A 20,220-nucleotide genomic window follows, 5' to 3' on the forward strand; every position below is an offset into this window, starting at 1 on the left:
TATATATATATATATATACACATATACATATTCTGATTACTTTGCTGTACACTTGAAACTCACACAACATTGTACATTAACTGTACTTCAATTAAAAATGGTTTAAAAAATTTTAAAAAGAAAAGAACACAGCATTGTTTCTGCGATTTTCCTGCCAAAGATGTGTAACCTGAATCCAATCGTAAGAAAGTACCAGACAAACCCAAATTGAGGGACATTCTACAGAATAAATATCCTGTACTCTTAAAAAAAAAATACTGTACTCTTTCAAAATATCAAGATCATGAAAGTCAAGAAAAGACTGAGGAACTGTTCCAGAGTGAAGAAGAGACTCCAGAGAGATAATAAAATGCAACATGTGATCTGAAATGGATTTTTAAAATTATTATTATAAAGAACATTACTAGGACACTAGGCAAAACTGGCATGGGGTTTGAGAATTAGATAGTAGAGATGTATCAATGTTAATTTTCTGATTTTGACAATTGTGCCATAGTTATTTAGGAGAAAGTCCTTATTTGTAGCTACGTACACATTATATCAAGAGTGATGGGGCATAACTTGGCCACTTACTTGTAAATGGTTCATGGTGGGGAGTTCTTTGTTCTGTACTTCAAATTTTCTGTACGCCTGAAATTGTTTCAAATTAAAAAATATGTATTTGTAAAATATAAAAATAACGAGTGTTGTAACAAGTTGAAGAATGCAGTGGTATATTCAAATCGTTAATATCCTCCTCTCCCTCTTAATTCTAGTTCTCTCTTCCCTAAAGAAACTATTGTTACCAGTTTCATAGATAGCTTTCCAAATTTTATCTATACTCATATGAACATGTAAACCTATAAATGAATATGTGTGGAAACACTTTCTCTCATTGTGGCAGCCATTAACCTTCTCCTTGGTGTTTTTCACTAAGCAGAAATCCTTAATTTTTGTAACACTATTTTAGAACCATTTCAGACTTGGAGAAATATTGCAAAATATTACAAAGACTTCTGTTCTTTGCTTTAGCCAAATTCCTAAATGTTAACATTTTGCTACATTTGCTTTATCCTTCTCTGTGTTGTGTGTATGTGTGTGTGTATATTTTTTCCTAAACCATTTGAGAGTAACTTGAAGACATAATTTTCCTTTATTTCTAAGTAACCAATATGCTGTTTACTAAAAACAAGGACTTTACTTACATAACCACAGTATAATTATCAAAATTGGTAAATAAACATTGATACAGTAATATTATCTGATCTATAGAGTTTATCCAAATTTTGCCAATTGTATCAGCAATTTCCTTTATATAAAAAGAAAAAATATATATGTTTGTTTCAGGATCACACTTTGCATTTAGTTGTCCTGTCTCTTTAGCCTCCTTTAATCTGGAGCAGTTCTTCAACCTTTCTTTACCTTTCATGACCTTAACATTTTGGAAGAGTACAGAACATTCATTTTGAGAATGTCCCTCAATTTGGATTAATCTGGTGTTTCCTCATGATTAGATTCAGGCTGTGCATTTTTGGCAGGAATATCACAGAAGTGAGGCTGTACCTTCTCAGTACATCTTATCAGGAGGCATGTGATGTCAATTTTTCCCATTACTGATGATATTAACTTTGATTACTTGGTTAAGGTGGTGTCTGCCAGGTTTCTATGCTTTAAATTGCTATTTTTCCCTTTGTAATTAATAAGGATCTTGTGGAGAAGAAATACTTAATTTTTATATAATCAAAGTCATCAATGTTTTGCAACAGTGATTTGTTCTTTTGAAATGTTCGAGTACTTCCCCACCACCCTTAAGTGACACAGATTGTCTGCAACATTATTTTTTCTATTAATTGTATAGTTTTATTTTTCTTATTTAGGTTGAATCCTCTAGAATTCACTGTGTGTGTGTTGTTGTATAGGAACATGTTTTTCACCTTTCTCTATATAATGAACCAGTTTTTCTAACATTATTTACCAAACAACCTATCCTTTTTTCAAGGATGGTGGTGCCACATTTATGGTCTCATTTATATCATATCATACATGGTTCAGGTTCTCCAGTGGTCTACTTATTCTTGGTTTTTGGGGGCTTGTTTTGGCCATGCCATGAGGCTTGCAGGATCTTAGTTCCCCAACCAGGGATGGAACCCATGCAGAATCCTAACCACTGGACCACCAGGGATTCCCAACTTGTAACACTACTATACTGTTTTTGTTTTTGTTTTTGTTTTTTAATTATGTATTTATTTTATTTTTGGCTGTGTTGGATCTTCGTTGCTGCACGTGGGCTTTCTCTATTGTGGTGAGCAGGGGCTACTCTTCGTTGCAGTGCGCTGGTTTCTCATTGCAGTGGCTTCTCTTGTTGCGGAGCATGGGCTCTAGGTGCTCAGGCTTCAGTAGTTGCAGCTTGTGGGCTCAGTAGCAGTGGCACACGGCCTTAGTTGCTCCATGGTATGTGGGATCTTCCTAGCCCAGGGATAGAACCCATGTCCCCTGCACTGGCGGACAGATTCTTAACCACTGCGCCACCAGGGAAGCCCCTACTATACAGTTTTGATTACTGTAGTCTTGTAGTATGTCTTGATATCTGATAGGGTAAGCCCCACTCTTCTTTTTATATATTGACTTTGCTAATTTTGAACCTTTACATATACTGGGGTAAGTTTATTACACTTTAGAAAATCCTCACGGATTTTAATTTGGATTGCACTGAATGTACAGATTAACTGAAGAAAAACTAACATGGTTAGTTTTTTAGCCTTTCCATCCAAGGCAATGGAATATCTTTCTAGCTATTTGGATCATCTTCTGTGTCCTTTGAGCTTTAAAATTTTCTTCATAGAGGTCTAATATGATCTAAATTAAGTGAATTCCTAGATACTTTATAATTTTTGTCACCATTGTGAAAACATCTTTTTTATTGCATTTTCTACGTGGTTATAGCTGGTGTAAAGATACACTTGATTTTTGAGGATTGACCTTATAGCTGCTGAATTCTCTCACTAGTTGCAATGGTAAATTTTAGGTATGTGTATTTTACCACAATAAAAAATGGTAAATTTTATTGTATGTAAATTATACCTCAATAAAACTGACATAAAATATTAATTGGGACATTAATGGAGGCTAAAACTTGTAGGTAAGATTTAGATGAAGATCAGGATAGTTACATAGAAGCAAACAATCTCTACAAAAGTACTCATTTAATTACAAAAAGAAAGATAGTAGCACTACAATGAACAAATCTGGCAATATTACCTGTGATAGTTCAGACAAAATCTGACAGCAGTCGGCTAGAGAATCCCCTCTTGCCGGAGAGGCCAGTCTTTTTGTTCTACTCAGGTCTTCAACTGATTGGATGAGGCCCACCCACATTACAGAGAGCAGTGGGTTTAACAACAGTTCACTAATTTAAGTGTTAATCTCATCCAAACCCACCCTCCAAGTTGACACATGAACTATCAACTAAACACAATGTGTGATCCTGGATTCAATGGGGGAGGGGAAATACTTATGAAGAACATTTTTGCAAGGATTAGTGAAGTTGCAATACTGACTGTTGTTTAGATAATGGAATTGTTTCAATGTTAAGTTTCCAGAATTTGACAACTATGCTGTGTTTATGTAAGAGTGTGTCCTTGTTCTTAAGAAACATACACTGAAGTATTTATGGGTAAAAAGGCAGGATGTGAACCAGCTATGGTTCAGAACAACAAATTAGCTCATAAAAAAATGCTAATCTTGCAATTTTTGTACATGTTTTGAAATTATTTCCGAATCAGAAGTTTGCAAATTAATTGTATGTCAATGTATGTTTGATGTCTTTCATGAGGGGAAGGATCTGCCACTGTCTTGTTTCCTGCTGTGGCTTCTACCCAGCACATACAACAAGAAATATTTGTTGAGTGAATACTAATGAGCTAAGCCATCTTCCAACTTGGCCTTCAGATGGGGCCAGGATTTTTGGATATTAAACTTGAGAGAGGAGGCAAAACTCTTCTCTCTCTCTAAGCCTAATTCTCCTGGAGCTCAAATATGAGCATGCAGATGCTTCTGAGGCTTGGGGAGACATGACCACTGGTCCCGAAGGCAGGGAGGCAGCCCACAGCAGAGGACAACGGAATTGTGCTTTGCAACAAGAGACCTCACTGGGTGTCATTTTCTGAGTCCCTTTCCCTTTAGATTTACCCTGTCCCCACCTCTATACCACCACCCTTGATAAACGTTGTTGACATTTTTGGCCCTGACCTGGGCAGTGTTCTCCTGACTTGGGGGGCAAGTTCAATCCTCTCTCCCGGGCTGGATGGGAGGAAAAGCAACCTACAGGCTAGGTTGGTGGTGGCCAAGGTGAGCAGGTATCCTGGACTGGGACCTCGGTGGCCCAGCGGCCTGCTCCACACAGCGATTAGAAAATAGAGTCAATTCCACTAACAGAGCCAGTGAATTTTCTCACATCATTCCTATAACTGAGTCAGCTAACATTTACTGGGTACCTACTGTGTGCCAGGGCCTGTGGTAGAAAGAGGGAGTCACTCCCAGGGACTCTCACTGGCTCAAGAGGTAAATGTGGTCTATAGACTCAACCACTTATCCTGTCCCATTCCCTGCGTGGCCCCACCGGCTCCCACAACTGCCCACTGGCTTGGCACTAGGTCTCCCATTCTCCACCTGTATCTCCACCTGTCCCTTTTTTTTGAGGTCAGCCAAGACTGATGGGAATTTTCAAAAGGAGGTATATTAAGAGATCTAGAGACTTCCCTGGTGGCGCAGTGGTTAAGAATCCACCTGCCAATGCAGGGGACATGGGTTCGATCTCTGGTCCGGGAAGATCCCACATGCTGAGGAACAACTAAGCCTGTGCGCTGCAACTACTGAGCCTGTGCTCTAGAGCCCGAGAGCCACAACTACTGAAGCCTGCGTGCCTAGAGCCCGTGCTCCACAACAAGAGAAGCCATCGCAATGAGAAGCCCGAGCACCACAATGAAGAGTATCTCCTGCTCTCCACAACTAGAGAAAGCCCGCGCGCAGCAACAAGACCCAACGCAACCTAAAAATAAGTTATTTAAAAAATAAAGGTCTAGGAAATTTAAGTTAATCATTTTACTATATATATATAAATATATCAAATCATTATGCTGTACACCTAAAACTAATACACTAGTATATGTCAATTATTTAGTTATTTATGGTTGAGCTGTGCAGCTCGTGGGATCTAAGTTCCCTAGCCAGGGATCCAACCTGTTCCCCCTGCAGTGGAAGTGTGGAGTCTTAACCACTGGACCACCAGGGGAGTCCCTCAATTTTTTAAAAAGTGCAGGGGGAATAAAAGAGGTTTAGGGAAAATCAAAGAGAAATAAACCAGGAAATAAACATTAAGAAAATTTTATTCTCTATGGTAGTAGTTTAAAAACAAAGGTTCAGGAGTTCTGAGAGCAGATCATCTGAGTTCAACATCCTAGCTCCACCACTTTACTACTTATCATGAGCAAGTTACTTACCTTGTCTGGGCTTCGGTTTCCTCACTTGTAAGATGATAATAGTACTTGTCTCTTAGGCTATTTTAATCATTAAAGGAGGTGATCCATGCTTAGTGCACTGCCTGGCCGATAGTAAGTGCCTGACAAATATTAACTAAGAGAAAAAAACAAATGCACATCTACTTAGCCTTTTCTTAGTCCCTCTGGCTCTTCATTTTTTGATGAGCAGATCCCTCTGCTTGAAACATCTTCCTTTCACTGCTTAACTCCCATTTAGGACTCCTCTTAAATGGCACCACCCCTCAAACACCAGCTTAGGTGCCCCTCCTAAAAGTTCCCAATTAAAAGCTTTTATAATATCCATGATATCCCTGTAATGCAGCCTGTGTAACTGTGTGTTTGCCCTCTTCATCAGAGTGTGAGCCTTTTGAGACAAAGGTTATGCCTTTGTAGCTCTATATTCCCCACGCCCTCCCCTATGCCTGGCACATAGCAGAGCATCCAGGCTCCAGGCCATTCCTTAGCCCTGCCTAGGATCTCCTCCATCTCCTGAAAACTGGGTCTTTGCTGCCCATTCCAGTCCTCAGCTGCCTGCCATGCTGCCCTACCACCAGAGTGCCTCCCAGCTGGGTCTCAGAGCCTGTCCACAGAACCCCGTCCTCCGCAGAGCCAGGCAGCTTGCACTGCCCTGCCCCAGCCTGCAGGATGCTTTACACCTCTGGCCAAGCTGCTGACCTCTCTCTCCCTCCATTTGCCTCAATTTAGACAGCCTTCCCAGCAGACTCTCAGGACTGGTCCAGCTTCCCAGCAAAGCTTGACTTCTACCAATATGTTGTCTAGTCTCTGACTGAGACATCATCTTCGGGGGACCCTGTTTTACATTCACGCTCTCCTCAGGACCCAAGACAACGACCTCTTTTTCCACTTCTGTACTTGAGGCTCCTTAATGACTGCTCCCGGCCGCTTTGTATTTGTATGTGTAGCTCTAGGCTCATTTGCAGAAGGCACAGAGCACAAAACACCATGGGGAGGTGGTCACCGCCTGGACGTTTGTGGGCCAGGGCTGGTCCTGCCCGGAGACCTGGAGCACCTGGAGGGCCCAACCACCCACCTACCATCTACTGTTTCTCCCCAAACCTGTTTGAGGAAGGTTCACTCTGAACCAGGCTGGGGGAGGGTTCAGCAGAGAAGGGAGGAGAGGGGTCAATGGAACCAGGGTTCAGATAGTGTGAAAAGAACAGGGCTGGGACTCAGCTGGAGCTCTCCGGGAGCTGGACCATTGTGATGGTGGCTATGCCTCCTGTATCATCCCTGCGCATGTCCACCCATGAAGCTCCCTGGGAAAAGGCCAAGTTATCGACACCAGGCTAAGTGGTTTGAGCAATGGAAAGGGTTGGAGTGGACGGTTTAGGTGCTCAAGGAGGCAGGGGATCCCCTTGGGAGCAGCATGGAGATAGTGACTGGATCAGGATAGAGTAAATGGGGAGGGGTGAGAACCCTGAGCTTGACTTGAAAGCCCACTCCCCACTGGCTGCCCGCCACTTCCAGCTCTCCTCAAGCTCTCTTGGCAGAATCTGAGTGTGGCCTCTGCAAGAAAGCTTGCCTGGGTGACCTCCAACATAGGCACTTTCCCAAGGCTCCCAGACTCGCCCTAAGGGATCCCGGGGAAGATTTTACAGATTTCCCTAATCTTTTGCAGCATAACACTGTCAAGTGCATGAAAATTCAGCCAATAACAAAGGAACTTGATTACAGGCAGGGATGTTTTCTCTTGCAGGTGCTGCAGTGATGGGGGTAAGGGGTCACTGCTATGATGGGGGCAGTCTGCAGCCACCAGAAGGCTCTGCAGGCTGAAAGGCCTCACTCCAAGTTGGTGGGCAACTGAAGGTACCCAGAAGTTACAGTCTGAGAGGGCGATCCTGCCTACCCTCCCCACCCCCCGAAAAAGTGGGGAGAGGGCATTGCAGTGGAGCGGGGGGAAGGCTGGCTGTTAGAGGGGGGAGAATTGCTGCAGTGATGGGGATCCCTGCTTGGAGTGAGTGGTCACTGAAGTGATCACACTGGCCGAAGACACCTGCAGGGATGGGGGGAGGTTTCTGCAGATGAAGGAGCACTTTGCAAAGGAAAGGGTCGGGCTTCTTGTGGGGTGGGGTGTGGGGTGGTCCTACGGTGATGTGGGCCTGGGGTTCGCTGCAGTGATGAGGGTCACTGCAATGATGAAAAGCTGAGCCATTGTTGGGGTGAGGGGTGAAGGGGGTAGAGGTGGGGTAATACTGGGATGGCTGGGGTTGCTGCAGTGCCTTGGGGGTGGGGGCGGGGGGGCGCTGCAGATTGAGCCCCTCTGCTGCAGAACGCCTCACTTCCTGAAGGATGGAAAGGGTTGGGCCTCGAAGGCCTCTGTCCCATACTCATGGGGGGCTGTGCGGGGTGGGGACGAGGTTCCTGCACTGCGGTGCCCTGTCTGGCTGGAGCGGCCGGCGCTGGCGCGGAGGCAGTGCGGAGCCCGAGGGGGGCGGGGAGCAGCAGCCTCGCCGCAGAGGCAGGCGGGGCAGAGGCCGGCTGGAGGGGCGGCCCTCCGAGCGGGGGCGGGACCAGCACCCGCAGGGCCGACGCCCCTGCGCGGACTCAGAGCTGCCGCAACAGGAGTCCAGAGCGGGCGCCCCGCAGGTGCCCAGACTGAAGGTGGCCCGGGGCGCAGAGACGGCACCACCTACCCTGGTCCCGTCGTGGCGCCCAGAACTCCGCAGAGGACGCGACGGTGAGGCAGGGGCTGCCTGCGGGGAGGGGGACGATCCCTAGACCCAGCCCGCAGCATCCCCAGACAGTACGGCTGTGGGGGCGGCGGCGACTGTAGCCCCCCTCCCCAATCCTAGATCAGGTCTGCCAGGCTGGGGAGAGGTGCCCTGGATGGATCCCACGGAATCCCCCTGCCCCAACACCTCTCTAGGTCTTGCCTCCGTAAGACCCCCTCCTTTCGCTTCCCATCTCGTTCTTCCCAACCCAACCCCCTCCACTCCGGCCTGCAGCCTGTCTCAGCGCCCCTGCAGGTGAGGCGCCAGAGAGAGAGACTGCGGCCCTTCGGCTCCGCATCCCACCCCGCCCCTGCTATCCCTTGCTGGGCTGGGGGCACCCAGAAGGATGCTAGCCCTTTAAGCCCTTACACCCCACCCAGAGCATCTTCCATCTCTCCACCCGCGCCACTTCCAACAGCTGGCAGCCGCGGGGAGCCCCGGGGGGCCGGCAGGTACGGGGTGGCGGTGAGGCCCTGGGGGAGGGGGGTGATGGAACAGCTGTGACACCCTCCCTCCCCCCGCCCCTAGAGGAGCCGGCGGCGGGACTGCTGGGCGCCCGTAGTGCCAGTTAAACATTAACCCTCCGCTCCCCGGGTCCCCGCGCTGCCTGGAGCTGCGCCCCCCCCGGGCTTCCCAGGTAACCGGCGAGGATGCCCATCTCGCCACCCCCCGCCTCCCTCCCCTAGCCACCTGTCCGCTGGGCCGAGCCCCCGGCTCAGCCTCGCGCCGCCTGCAGGTCCGCGTCCCAGTGCCGGAGTTAGATTCTCCCCGCCCGCTTTCCGGAGGGCGGAGCGGAGCGCCGCGAACTCACCCTGCGCACCCCTCACCTAGCACACCCTCCGCCAGGGGCACCATGCCCGGCCTGTACTGCCCCTCCAGCTGGACGCCGCTGCCCCTCACGGACTCTTGGGTTCGGGCCTGCGCCAACGGCCCCTGCCTCAGCCTGCGGGCCCGGCTCACCTACCACAACCCACAGCCGCAGCCGGTGGACGGTGAGGCCCGGGCGGGGGCGCGCGGTGGTGGGCAGCGCATGCCTGGCAAGGTCCGACCTCGCCTGTGCCCACATCCCGCCCCAGGCGTGTTCGTGTACCCGCTGGCCGAGGCCGAAGTGGTTTCGGGCTTCGAGGCGGAGGCCGCAGGACGGCGCGTCTCCTTCCAACTGCAGAGCCGGCGCCGCTCGCAGGCCGCCTGCTGCCGGGCGCTGGGCCCCGCGCTGGGGGCCTCGACACCGCGCCGCTGCGCGCAGGGTGAGTCCAGGGTGCTCCCCGCCCCATCTCCCTGAAAGCAGCCGCACTTTAGTTCCCGCACCCGCTCTGCATCCCACCCCTCCCTGGTCCCCCTCCAGCCACTGGTTTTTTCATTCATTGATCCATCCCTTTATTCCGCAGTCGAAGACTGGGCCCCTGATGTAGCCAGGTGTTGGGGTAATGTGAACAAGGCCTGACCTGAGGTTTGCAGCCAGGTAGATAGACACTGCAGGCAGTCCACACGTCTCTCTCTCCCTCTGGAGCTTTAGCTCCTGAGCCTGGGACACGGTTTTGGTCACCTCTAAGTCCCAGAATCCCAGCATCTGGCACAAAATGTGGTGCAGAGAGGCTCAGCGAGTGCTGGGTGCGGGGTCGGAAGTCCACCCCTCTGCTAGGTTTCCTGGCTTGCACTTCATTCCTTTATTTGTACATTCACTTGATTCCTGCACATGGGATTTACCATCTGGGTAAGAAGAGGGGCAGAAGTCAGTGGTGTTGAGTTGGCACAAGCCCAGCAGGTAGTAAGAGGCCAGAATGAGCTCTGGGCTGAGGCCTCAGGAATATTCCAGAAGGACGTGGAGCCAGCATTTGACTGAAAGGAAGGGTGGGATGTAGTGATATGGAGATGAGAAGAAAGGCACCCCAGGCAGGGGCGATGGTTTAAGCAAAGTTTCGGAAGTCAGTTATACTGGGTGATGGTAATAAAATACCTCGTGTTTATAGTGGTTCACACTTGACAGAGCCCAGTCACTGATGTCACCTCATTTGAATCCAGAGAGGTATGTAATGCAAGTGTTGTGCTTCTCCCTTGTATAGGTGACAAAAAAACAGCAACAGCCTCTTACATGTTGGATGCTTTGCCTGTGTTATCTCATTCATTCCTCACCACAGTCTTTGACATGTAATTATGACCCCCATTTTATAAATGAGGAAACCAAGGCTCCCCTACCCCAACAAGAGAGTTACCAAAAGACAGAATTAGAAGTCACACAGCGGAGACTCAAAACCTGACACTGTGCTCTCTTTACTGTATCAGACTTGTCCCAAGCCTCAGCTCCCTGAGATGGAAGCCCATTTCTTCCTTCTTACCTTCCTTTTCTCCTTCCCTTTTTTTCTTCCCTTCATTTATTCAGCAAGTATTTTTTCAAAAGAATGGGTAAATGGTTATTGTGGGGAAAGGAGGTGAAATAGGGCTGTAAGGGTAGGCTGGAGCCAGACCATGCAGGGCCTTCACCACCCCTGTGTACACCTGGCCATTTGCCCTTTAGCAGCAGTGGTGACGTCCATGATTCCACCAGTCCCCAAACCAACCACGATCTAGGTAAAGTGGGATGCTTGGTATGTAAATGCCCTCTAGCTAGATTACAGTTCCTGCATTCCTCTTGGGGAGAAAATTCTGGTGCCACACCTAGTGGGCAGTGGGGAGTCCCTGACCGTTCATGAGCAGGGAATTTGTGAGCAGGGTGGGTCCCAGGCTATGGGAGATGTCAGCAAGGATTCTTTAGGAAGATGAGGCGCAAGGGTTGAACAGTCTGGAGCAGCTAAAGAAAGAGAGGCAGAGGCTATGCGTCCCCCAGGACCTTGGGCATGGTGTGGACATGCCCCCTTCTCCTCCTCAGCCCTCCATTAGCAGTGCTGTCACTGCTGCCTTTCCTAATGACAGCCAGATCCTCTACCATCAACCTGCCTCTCCTGCTACCATCATTCATCTCATGCCTCCGTCCTGCATCACCAATGCATTAGCCCGGCGTCCTGCCAATCTCACGAAGTCCCTCTTGCCCAAGCTCCCCGACTCAGTGCCCGCTCCTACCCCTATATTCCCCCATCTCCTCTGCTTCCAGCCCACTCTGACCCCTTTCCTCACTCATCATAGGTCATCTTGTCTTGGATCTGGCCCAGGCCCGGTCCACGCTGGTGGTGGCCACAGGCCTCATCGCCGCGGCTGGCACCATGACAGTGACCCTGCGCAGCAGCCGGGAGCTGCCCTCCAGGCCCGACGGGGTGCTGCACGTGGCCCTGCCCTCCGTGCTCACCCCTCTGGCCCCGCCAGGCCCGCCGGGGCCCCCCAGGCCTCCGGGGCTCTGTGACGACAGGTTGGGCCTATGGTGATTCTCTTCGTCCCTCCCTCGGCTTCTCTGGGTCTAGTGCGGGTGAGGGGGCTCTGGCAGGGTGCCCTGGGGGATGGGCAGGGAGGGCAAGGGCTAAGGCCCGGTCAGCCAGAGGGGCTAGGGGCCCCGGTAGTGGCCCAGTGACCCTCCTTGTGTTCCTTTCCAGCCCCACCAGCTGCTTCGGCGTGGGCAGCCCTGAGGGCGACGGGCCGGCCTGGGAGGAGCCGGCTGCCTCTCGGGACGTGTTCTCAGGCCCCGCCCGCTGCCCTGCCCCATACACTTTCTCCTTCGAGATGCTGGTGACTGGGCCTTGCCTGCTGGCAGGTGGGTGCCCCTCCCAGCATAGCTGACTGCGAGATAACTCAAGGCTCAGCGACGGGAGGAACACAGGACAAAAAGAAGACAGGGACCTAAACCTTAGGAACCTCTAGTCTCACAGTGAGATCATCCCCTGGCCACTTCCACACAATACACACCCCCCTAGGTTTGTCAGTGTCTTTTATTTATATCCCACTTCACTTACCAAAGAGAAGAGAGATGCTTACAATGAGACCGGTCCAAGGGGTGAAGTTGAGTTTCGTTGTGCACGAGGTGGAGGAGGATGTTAAATCAGCAGTTGGTTGATGTTTAACGGTTTGACCAGCCAGGAATACACCTGGGAATTCACCTCCCAGTCCATGAAAGCAGGCACGTCTGCCCTTGTCGCCCCTATAGCTTGGACTCTGAGAGTGAGCTGAGTCAGTCACGGTCCTGCCCCCCCCCCCCACTATTGTCTGGGAAGGTGATATTTGTGCTCTTAGTACTGGCTTGGGGTGGGGCGATCGTCACCTCTCCCTGCCTCTGCGTCCCTCAGGCCTGGAAAGCCCCTCTCATGCTCTGCGGGCAGACGCCCCCCCTCATGCCAGCTCTGCAGCCACCATCTGTGTCACACTGGCAGAGGGCCACCGCTGTGACCGGGCCTTGGAGATCCTGCTGCACCCCAGCGGTGAGAGACTCGGGCACACAGTGGGCCAGCTCTGACCACCCAGGGCCACGTGGGGAGCATTTTCCCAGTATAGATTTCTGAGCCCGAAGCCAGACGATTGATCATTTGTGAGGCTGGGCCCCGTGGTGCAGAGAGGCCGGACTTGTAAAATCTCCCGGGACAGTGGGACTGAGCAGCTGGGGTCTAGAAGCAGGGGCTTCCCTGCCAGCACTGTGTCCCCTCCTCTCCAGAGCCTCACCAGCCACACCTGATGCTGGAGGCTGGCAGCCTCAGCTCAGCAGAATATGAGGCCCGGGTGAGGGCCCGCCGGGATTTCCAGAGGCTGCAGCGAAGGCACAGTGACGGGGACCGGCAGGTATGACTGCCTGGGGTCCTGGCCTGGCACCTGGCCGCACTGCTGGCTGCATTAGTGCAGAAGGAGCAGGTGAGCAGGCTTATGCTGGGATGGGCAGGGGGCTTCTGCTCGTAGCAGGAGCTCTCAGTAGCTGCCGCCACCATCCCAGAGGACTCATGAGTATTTTCACGGGAGGGCCCACTCAAGTCTCCCTGGAATGTGTCTCAGAGGATGGGGGGTAGGACTGACGCAGGCAGAGGACAGCCCCCCGTCTCTGCCCTCGCCTTCGTTCAGATGACTACAAAAGGGTGCCCCCTCTGGGGGGACTGGATTGAAAGAGTCCCCGGGGCTAGGTCCTGCTGCCAGTCCAGGTCGGAGTTCCAGCAAGCCTGGCCCAGGATGACTCGGAGCTCCCATGCTCAGGTGTGGTTCCTGCAGCGACGCTTCCACAAGGACATCCTGCTGAACCCCGTGCTGGCGCTGAGCTTCTGCCCGGACCTGAGCTACAAGCCTGGACACCTGAGCACAGCTACGCGGGAGCTCCTCTTCCTGTTGGACGGCAGCAGTGGGGCACATAAGGCCTGTGGGGGCGTGGTGTGGGCAGGCTTGGGGGTGGGCATGGCAGTGGGTCTGAGATGGGCTGGGGGCAGCCTCTCAAAGACACACACACACACACACACACACACACACACACACACACACCTCTCTCTCCTTCTCATACTCACACATGCATGTGTTTCTCCCAGATTCCAAGAGCCTCTCTCGTATGTAAAGTTACACCGAATCCCAAACCCATCCCTTTCAGGGTCACATACACAAAGGTCTCTCACACAAACTCAGAGTCGCCCTCACACACCAGGGTCTCACTCACAGTCACACACAGGGCCTCGCCCAGATGATCTCATCTAGCCCTTCATTTTATACACGGCCTGGAGAAGGCAGACAGTCTGGCATCCCTTGCTCTCTCCTGGTGCCAGTGGGGCCTGCCTCACTCTGCCCTCCCCGGCCCTCCCCAGGATGCCATCGTTTTGGCTGTGAAGTCTCTCCCGCCCCAGACACTCATCAACCTGGCCACGTTTGGCACACTGGTGCAGCCCCTCTTCCCAGAGAGCCGGCCTTGCAGTGATGTGAGTGTGGCCCAGGGATCTGGGGGCCTAGTAGACATGTCTCAGCCCAGCGTGGCCCAGCCCATGCCTTCTTCCTCCAGGAAGCTGTGCAGCTGGTCTGTGAGAGCGTTGAGATGCTGCAGGCTGTGGGCGGCCCGCCGGACGTGCGGGCGGCGCTGGACTGGGCGCTGGGGCAGCCCCAGCACGGGGCCCACCCTCGGCAGCTGTTCCTGCTGACCGCTGCCTCGCCCGTGGCTGCTGTGACCCACCAAACCCTGGAGCTCATGAGGTGGCACAGGGGGGCAGCCAGGTAGGATGGAGTGCGCAGAGCCGGGCTCCTGAGACGGACCCCCAAAGAGGGTCCTAGAGGTCACAGCTGCTCCCCTTCCCTCATCAGGTGCTTCTCCTTTGGGCTGGGGCCTGCCTGCCGCCAGCTGCTCCAGGGTCTGTCTGCCCTCAGCAGGGGCCAGGCCTACTTCCTGAGGCCTGGGGAGAGGCTGCAGCCCATGGTGAGCTTGAGCCTGGGCCCCGTTCCCTATTCCACAAAGCCCTCCTCCCAAGCTGCACTGAATCTGACACAGAACCTGGTCAGGCCGTGGGGTCTCCAGACACCCCGCTATGGGGTGCTGCTGCAAGAGGCCAAAGGTGTGAGGGCCATGACCTCTGACTGCTCCTCACGTCTTGGTCTCAGTTTTGTCCTGGTACTGAGCCATGTCTTTGAAAAGCCCGGCCTTGGCACGTGGCACAGTTCAGGCCAGGAGACGCACCAAGCCCTGAGGACGGAACATTCAGTCCCCTTCCTTCCTCCCGCCCCCATTCCTTCCCCCGACCCCAGCCTGAGCCTGCTCCCCTCAGCCAGGGGCTGGGTAGATGGCATCAGCGGAGGGCAGCCTGCCCACTCCGTTGGCTGTGTGGCACCTCTTTCTCTCCCACGGCCTCGCTCTGGGCACTCCTCACAGCTGGTGCAGGCCCTGCGGAAGGCCCTGGAGCCCGCGTTGAGTAACATCTCTGTGGACTGGTTTGTGCCCGATGCGGTGGAGGCACTGCTGACGCCCCGGGAGATCCCAGCGCTCTATCCTGGGGACCAGCTGCTTGGTTACTGCTCCCTCTTCAGGGTGGACGGCTTCCGGTCCCGTCCTGCAGGGGTAGGCCTGGGCTGGGGTGTGGGAGGTGGGGCCTGGGATGGCTGAAGCCCCCACATCTCTATAAAACCCATTTCCTATTCCCTGTGCCTTTCTCTGCCAAACGCTCCTACTGCTACCCCTAGACCTCCCCAGAGACCATACTGGGTCCCTCAAGGTGACTGCAGCCTGCCTCCCTCATAAGGTCTTCCGCTGAGCTGTCCTGTAAAGTGCTACCCTTGGTCACTGAAGCACACGGTCACAGGGAACAGCGCCAGCATTAGCTTCGAGGTTTTTGTCAAAACTTGCTCGTTACTTCACACAGTGCCCTATGAAAGGCACCATCCGGATTATTTACTGTAACTTTCAGGGATAGACGGAGCATTGCCTAGATGAAATCTCAGATCCCGACTCTGCCATGTACTAACGATTTGATTTGGGGCAAGTCACTTAACCTCTCTGAGCCCATTTCCTTGTACTAATGTTTTCATAGGGTTGTAATTAGAAGTCATAATATGAGCACTCTTGGTAGGATACTTGACACGTAGGAGGAGTCGGAGAAATGACTGGTTTTTTAAATTATGGAAAGCTCTATCTCTCTAGCACCAAGCATGCTTCCTCCTTTTTGATCAGGAGAGCTGTATAATGGACCGCTTGCCTTTTTCCCAGGCTGCCGGGAAGCTCAGGGCCACACCTGAAGCCCAGCCACAGAAGCTGTAGTAACCCTACGGTCAGCATGTATGCTTTCTGCTCCCTTAGTACTGGGCTTTCATTTCTGGCTTATCATCTTTATTGCCTCTTGCAGTGAGCCATCTTAAATCCTGTTTGGGAAGTGGTAGTATATAACTATAATCAATTATTTTTTTCCCCGATGTCTATCCTTCTCCAGGGCCAAGAGCCGGGCTGGCAGAGCTTGGGTGGCTCTGTGTTCCCATCCCCAGAGGAAGCACCATCTGCCACCAGCCTTGGCACCGAGCCCACTGGCACCTCGGAGCCACTGGGAACATGCACTGTGTCAGCAGAGCTGTCCAGCCCGTGGGCTGCTGGGGACTCGGAGCAGAGTGAGTGCTGGGGTGTGTGTGTGTTGGAGGAGGAGTGGGCAGCGGGAGAGACCAGGTCTGGGATCTGTTCTCCTGCCTCCCAACAGGTGCTGATGCCCTGACAGACCCAGTCACGGACCCTGGACCTAACCCCTCTTCCGACACAGCCATATGGCGCCGCATCTTCCAGTCCTCATACATCCGGGAGCAGTATGTGCTCACCCACTGCTCTGCCAGCCCAGAGCCAGGTCCAGGCTCCACCGGCAGCAGCGAGTCCCCTGTCTCCCAGGGCCCTGGCTCCCCTGAGGGCAGTGGTCCCCTGGAGCCCCCTTCTCAGCAGGGCTGCCGCAGCCTGGCCTGGGGAGAATCTGCAGGCTCCCGCTCCTGCCCCCTGCCTTCAGCCCCACCAGCTCCAGTCAAGGTGAGATTCAATCTCCATCCATCTACCAGGCATGCAGCAAATGTTTATTGGCCATCGGCTGTATGTCATAAATCGTGCAGTGATTACTATTGTCTACTTGAAGAAACAGATGGGTAGTGATGGTGTAATGTGTAATGATGATACCATGCAACATACATCGATGAGCTCAGGGACAGGGCATTACGGGGGTTCAGAGCCAAGGTGACCAACCCTGTCTGAGGGAGTCAGGAAAGCAAGAGCCATCTCTGAAAGAATAAGACGTTAGCCAGGCAAAAAGAGAGAAGACATGAATAAAAACAAACAAGCAACAACCTCAACTGGGACATAAGGCGTGGAGTGAGATGACGCTGGGAAGGGGGTCAGGGGTCAGAAGGAGCCTGGCCTCCCCCCTAAGGGTGGCGAGCAGCCATCCAGGGTTTCAGACAAAGGGGCACGTGGGCAGCTGTGTATGCATCTGACGGTCAGGAGCTCGGCATTCCTTGACCCGTGGGCCCCACTTCTCACATGCAGACTGGGGCCTTGAGTGCTGAGGCGCTGGGCCGTCGACGCAGAGCAGCTCTGACTGGCCGAAGCCTCTCATCCCCCCCGGGCCGGGTGAACCCAATCCCCGGCCGCCCCCGGCACCCCTCTCTGGGTGTAGCACCCGATGGGCCAGGCCCTGAGCCAGGGCAGCAGCTGGGACAGGGCCTGGATGACTCAGGTAAGGGTTACGGCGAGCTGGGTTCTGACCCCAAGTGGGCCTTGGGGACGTGGAGCCCAGGGCACCGCACTGCTCCTGCTTCTACCATGTCTCTCCCCAGGAAACCTGCTCTCCCCAGCGCCCATGGACTGGGACATGTTGGTGGAACCACCCTTCTTGTTCACGGCTGTACCTCCCAATGGGGAGTTGGCCCCTCTGGCAGTACCACTGCCTGCCCAGGCTCCACGCTGCCACGTGGTGATCCGGGCCCTGTATGGGGAGCAGCCTGTGTGCTGGGAGGTGGGTATCGGGCTGGAGACGCTGTGGGGGCCTAGGAATGACGGCTCACTGCCTCTGTCACCCCCTGAAAGAGAAAATGCTTGGGACCAAGCACTCCATCGACTGACGGCCGCTTCTGTGGTCCGGGACAACGAGCAGCTGGCTCTCCGAGGAGGGGGTGAGACCAGGGCTGACCGGGGTGAGTTGCTGGTGGGCCCAGTCAGGGCTCAAGGAGCCTGTATGGGGCAGGGGGTGGTAGAGGTATAGGTCTGTGTAATCATCTGCTATACCTCACCTTGTTCGCAGGTTATTTGAGGCGGTTCACCCACATTGTCAAGAAAAAAAAATTAAGCAGGGCAATGGGGAAAAAGGAGATAATAAAAGGAAGCAGAGAATGAGATTAAAGATGCACACCATGAGGTTATATGCCCTTGCAAGCATGGGATCCAAAACTGGCAAGCTTCCTAGCAGCCAACAGAGAGGGAATTTCATCTTGTAATGATTCACAGTGCCCATAACATAAAAACAAATCTGTTATTTAGGAAGATTATTAAAATTAAATAAAGTTAAAATGTCTGTTCTTCAGTTGCACTAGCCACACTTCAAGTGCTTAATAGTCATGAGACTAGGGGCCACCATACTGCATCATGTAGATATAGAACATTTCTATCACTGCAGAAAGCTCTATTGGGCAGTGCTGAAATGAGTGGATAGAAAAGGCACCACAGTCAATGCTTCCTCCGGGTTGTATCCAGAATGTTGAATTTGTGGGTGGCCAGGGGGCTTAGCCTTGCTACGAGGTGGCTGAATATTCAGCCTAACCACTTCTTGTCAAAGTTGAGGAGTCTGAGCTGGCCCCAAAAAGGAACTCCACTCTGTTCAAAAGTGGACAGAAGGCTTTGAGTTCCCTTGCGGTCCAGTGGTTAGGAGTTGGCACTTTCATGGCCGGGGCCCAGGTTTGATGTCTGGTCAGGGAACTAAGATCCTGAAAGCCTGTAGGTGCAGCCAAAAAAAAAAAAAAAGTGGACAGAGGGAGAAGCTATGGGAGCATTGAGATTTTCTCTGTGAGGTCCTTTGTAGAGAGTGGGTGCTGGAAGCGCACCCTCTCCCGGTCAACATGCTGCTCCTTGGTTTTGCAGGCCATGCCCAGAGGTCCTGGCTCCGAGCCCTCCAGACAAGCAAGGTCAGCTCTGCCCCTTCCTGCTTCACCTGCCCTGTAGCTGTGGATGCTACCACCAGGGAGGTCCTGCCCTCAGTCCTGCAAGTGCGGAGCTCAGGTAGGTAAGGTCCCTCCCAGGTGACCTCCCAGGTGCCAGTTCTCACCTCACTGGCCACCCTTCCAGACAAACCTCATCCCTGTCTTGTGTCCCTGCAGAGCCAGCTGAGCCCCCAGGCACCCCTCCTGCCTCTCAAGGCCATCTAGATGCAGCTCCTCTGCCCACAGTTGTCCACTCCAGAGGTAATACTCAAATTTGGGGAAATGGTAGGGAGCAGCCCTGCTTAGGGATTGCCACTGAATGGCTCCAGTGCAGCAGTTAAGGGAGGCTCTCTGGCAGGCGGCGGGGACCCAGACCAAACGGACAACTCCAGTTCTGCTTTCGGGGGTCACGCAGCCCCCATCGGAGGCCCTCATCACCGGCCCCCCGAGCCTCCCTCTAGGCTCAGCCTTGGTCGTCGGAAGATCAGAGGTCCAGACAGCCACAGACTCTGCAGCCCCAACACGGGCCAAGCCAGTGACAGCACCAGTGAAGGCAGTGACCATGACTACCTGCCCTTGGTGAGGACTCGGGAGGTGGAGGGTGGCGCTGCCAGGGCCAGGGCGCTGTCTCAGCTCGCTTCTCCCCCCACCTCCTCTCTCCTCAGGTGCGCTTGCAGGAGGCTCCCGGCTCCTTCCGCCTAGACGCGCCCTTCTGCGCAGCGGTGCGCATCTCACGGGAGCGCCTGTGCCGCGCCTCGCCCTTCGCTGCGCATCGCGCCAGCCTCAGCCCCACCTTGGCTTCCTCTCCCTGGGCACTTCTAGGCCACGGTGTCGGCCAGGGTGACAGTGCCACGGCCTCCTGCAGCCCCTCTCCCAGCTCGGGCTCCGAGGGTCCAGGCCAGGCGGACAGTGGGCGGGGCTCAGACACCGAGGCCTCGGAGCGGGCAGAAGGGCCTGGTGGCGCCGACCTGCGGGGCCGGACTTGGGCCACAGCTGTGGCGCTTGCGTGGCTGGAGCACCGCTGTGCCACGGCCTTTGGCGAGTGGGAACTGGCGGCAGCTAAGGCTGACTGCTGGCTGCGGGCCCAGCACCTGCCCGACGGCCTCGACCTGGCCAATCTCAAGGCCGCAGCCCGGGGGCTCTTCCTGCTGCTGCGCCACTGGGACCAGAACCTGCAGCTGCACCTGCTGTGCTACAGCCCAGCAAACATGTGAGGGTCGCCTGTTGCTCGGACTGGCATCCCCCCAACGAACTCAAGTCACTGCCACCCAGAGCCGGCCTCTTGGTGCTGGAAGGGGTGGGCTGGTGACAGCCTGCCCCCACGGCTTCTCATTCTCCTCACAAAATCCTCTTGCCCCCACAGGAAGTGCCTGCCTGTGCTCTCTCCCGCTCCTCCCATCCTGTGCCCCTTTCCCTCTGAGCTCTGTGTGGTGCAGCGAAAGGGGAGAGAGCCA

The 20,220-nt window shown here is 53.4% G+C and overlaps 1 protein-coding gene across 5 annotated transcripts; it reads left to right on the forward strand.

Moving 5' to 3' along the window:
* Positions 1–9,087: 9,087 nt before the first annotated feature.
* VWA5B2 (von Willebrand factor A domain containing 5B2) lies at positions 9,088–20,220 on the forward strand. Of its 5 annotated transcripts, none has more exons than XM_057739531.1 (19): positions 9,088–9,240; positions 9,325–9,495; positions 11,369–11,600; positions 11,770–11,927; positions 12,457–12,588; positions 12,819–12,943; positions 13,346–13,501; positions 13,939–14,049; positions 14,130–14,338; positions 14,426–14,537; positions 14,988–15,173; positions 16,039–16,222; positions 16,297–16,610; positions 17,121–17,310; positions 17,411–17,767; positions 18,708–18,845; positions 18,944–19,027; positions 19,101–19,345; positions 19,432–20,220. In XM_057739531.1, the coding sequence occupies exons 1-19, from the start codon at positions 9,102–9,104 to the stop codon at positions 19,978–19,980; spliced, it is 3,792 nt and encodes a 1,263-aa protein (XP_057595514.1). In that variant the 5' UTR covers positions 9,088–9,101; the 3' UTR covers positions 19,981–20,220. The 5 variants fall into 5 exon arrangements, with proteins under 5 accessions (XP_057595514.1, XP_057595513.1, XP_057595512.1 ...); XM_057739530.1 differs by having other exon boundaries at positions 16,039–16,210; XM_057739529.1 differs by having other exon boundaries at positions 11,369–11,588; positions 11,737–11,927; positions 16,039–16,210.

This window comes from Hippopotamus amphibius, chromosome 6 (assembly GCF_030028045.1).
Source record: "Hippopotamus amphibius kiboko isolate mHipAmp2 chromosome 6, mHipAmp2.hap2, whole genome shotgun sequence".
Classification (NCBI taxonomy): Eukaryota; Metazoa; Chordata; class Mammalia; order Artiodactyla; family Hippopotamidae; genus Hippopotamus; species Hippopotamus amphibius.

Coding starts and splice junctions, on each gene's coding strand:
- VWA5B2 (XM_057739529.1), top strand. CDS start 9,102: ATGCCCGGCCTGTACTGCCCCTCCAGCTGGACGCCGCTGCCCCTCACG. Junction 14,538..14,987: donor GGGAGAGGCTGCAGCCCATG/GTGAGCTTGAGC, acceptor CACTCCTCACAG/CTGGTGCAGGCCCTGCGGAA. Junction 17,311..17,410: donor ACAGGGCCTGGATGACTCAG/GTAAGGGTTACG, acceptor GTCTCTCCCCAG/GAAACCTGCTCTCCCCAGCG.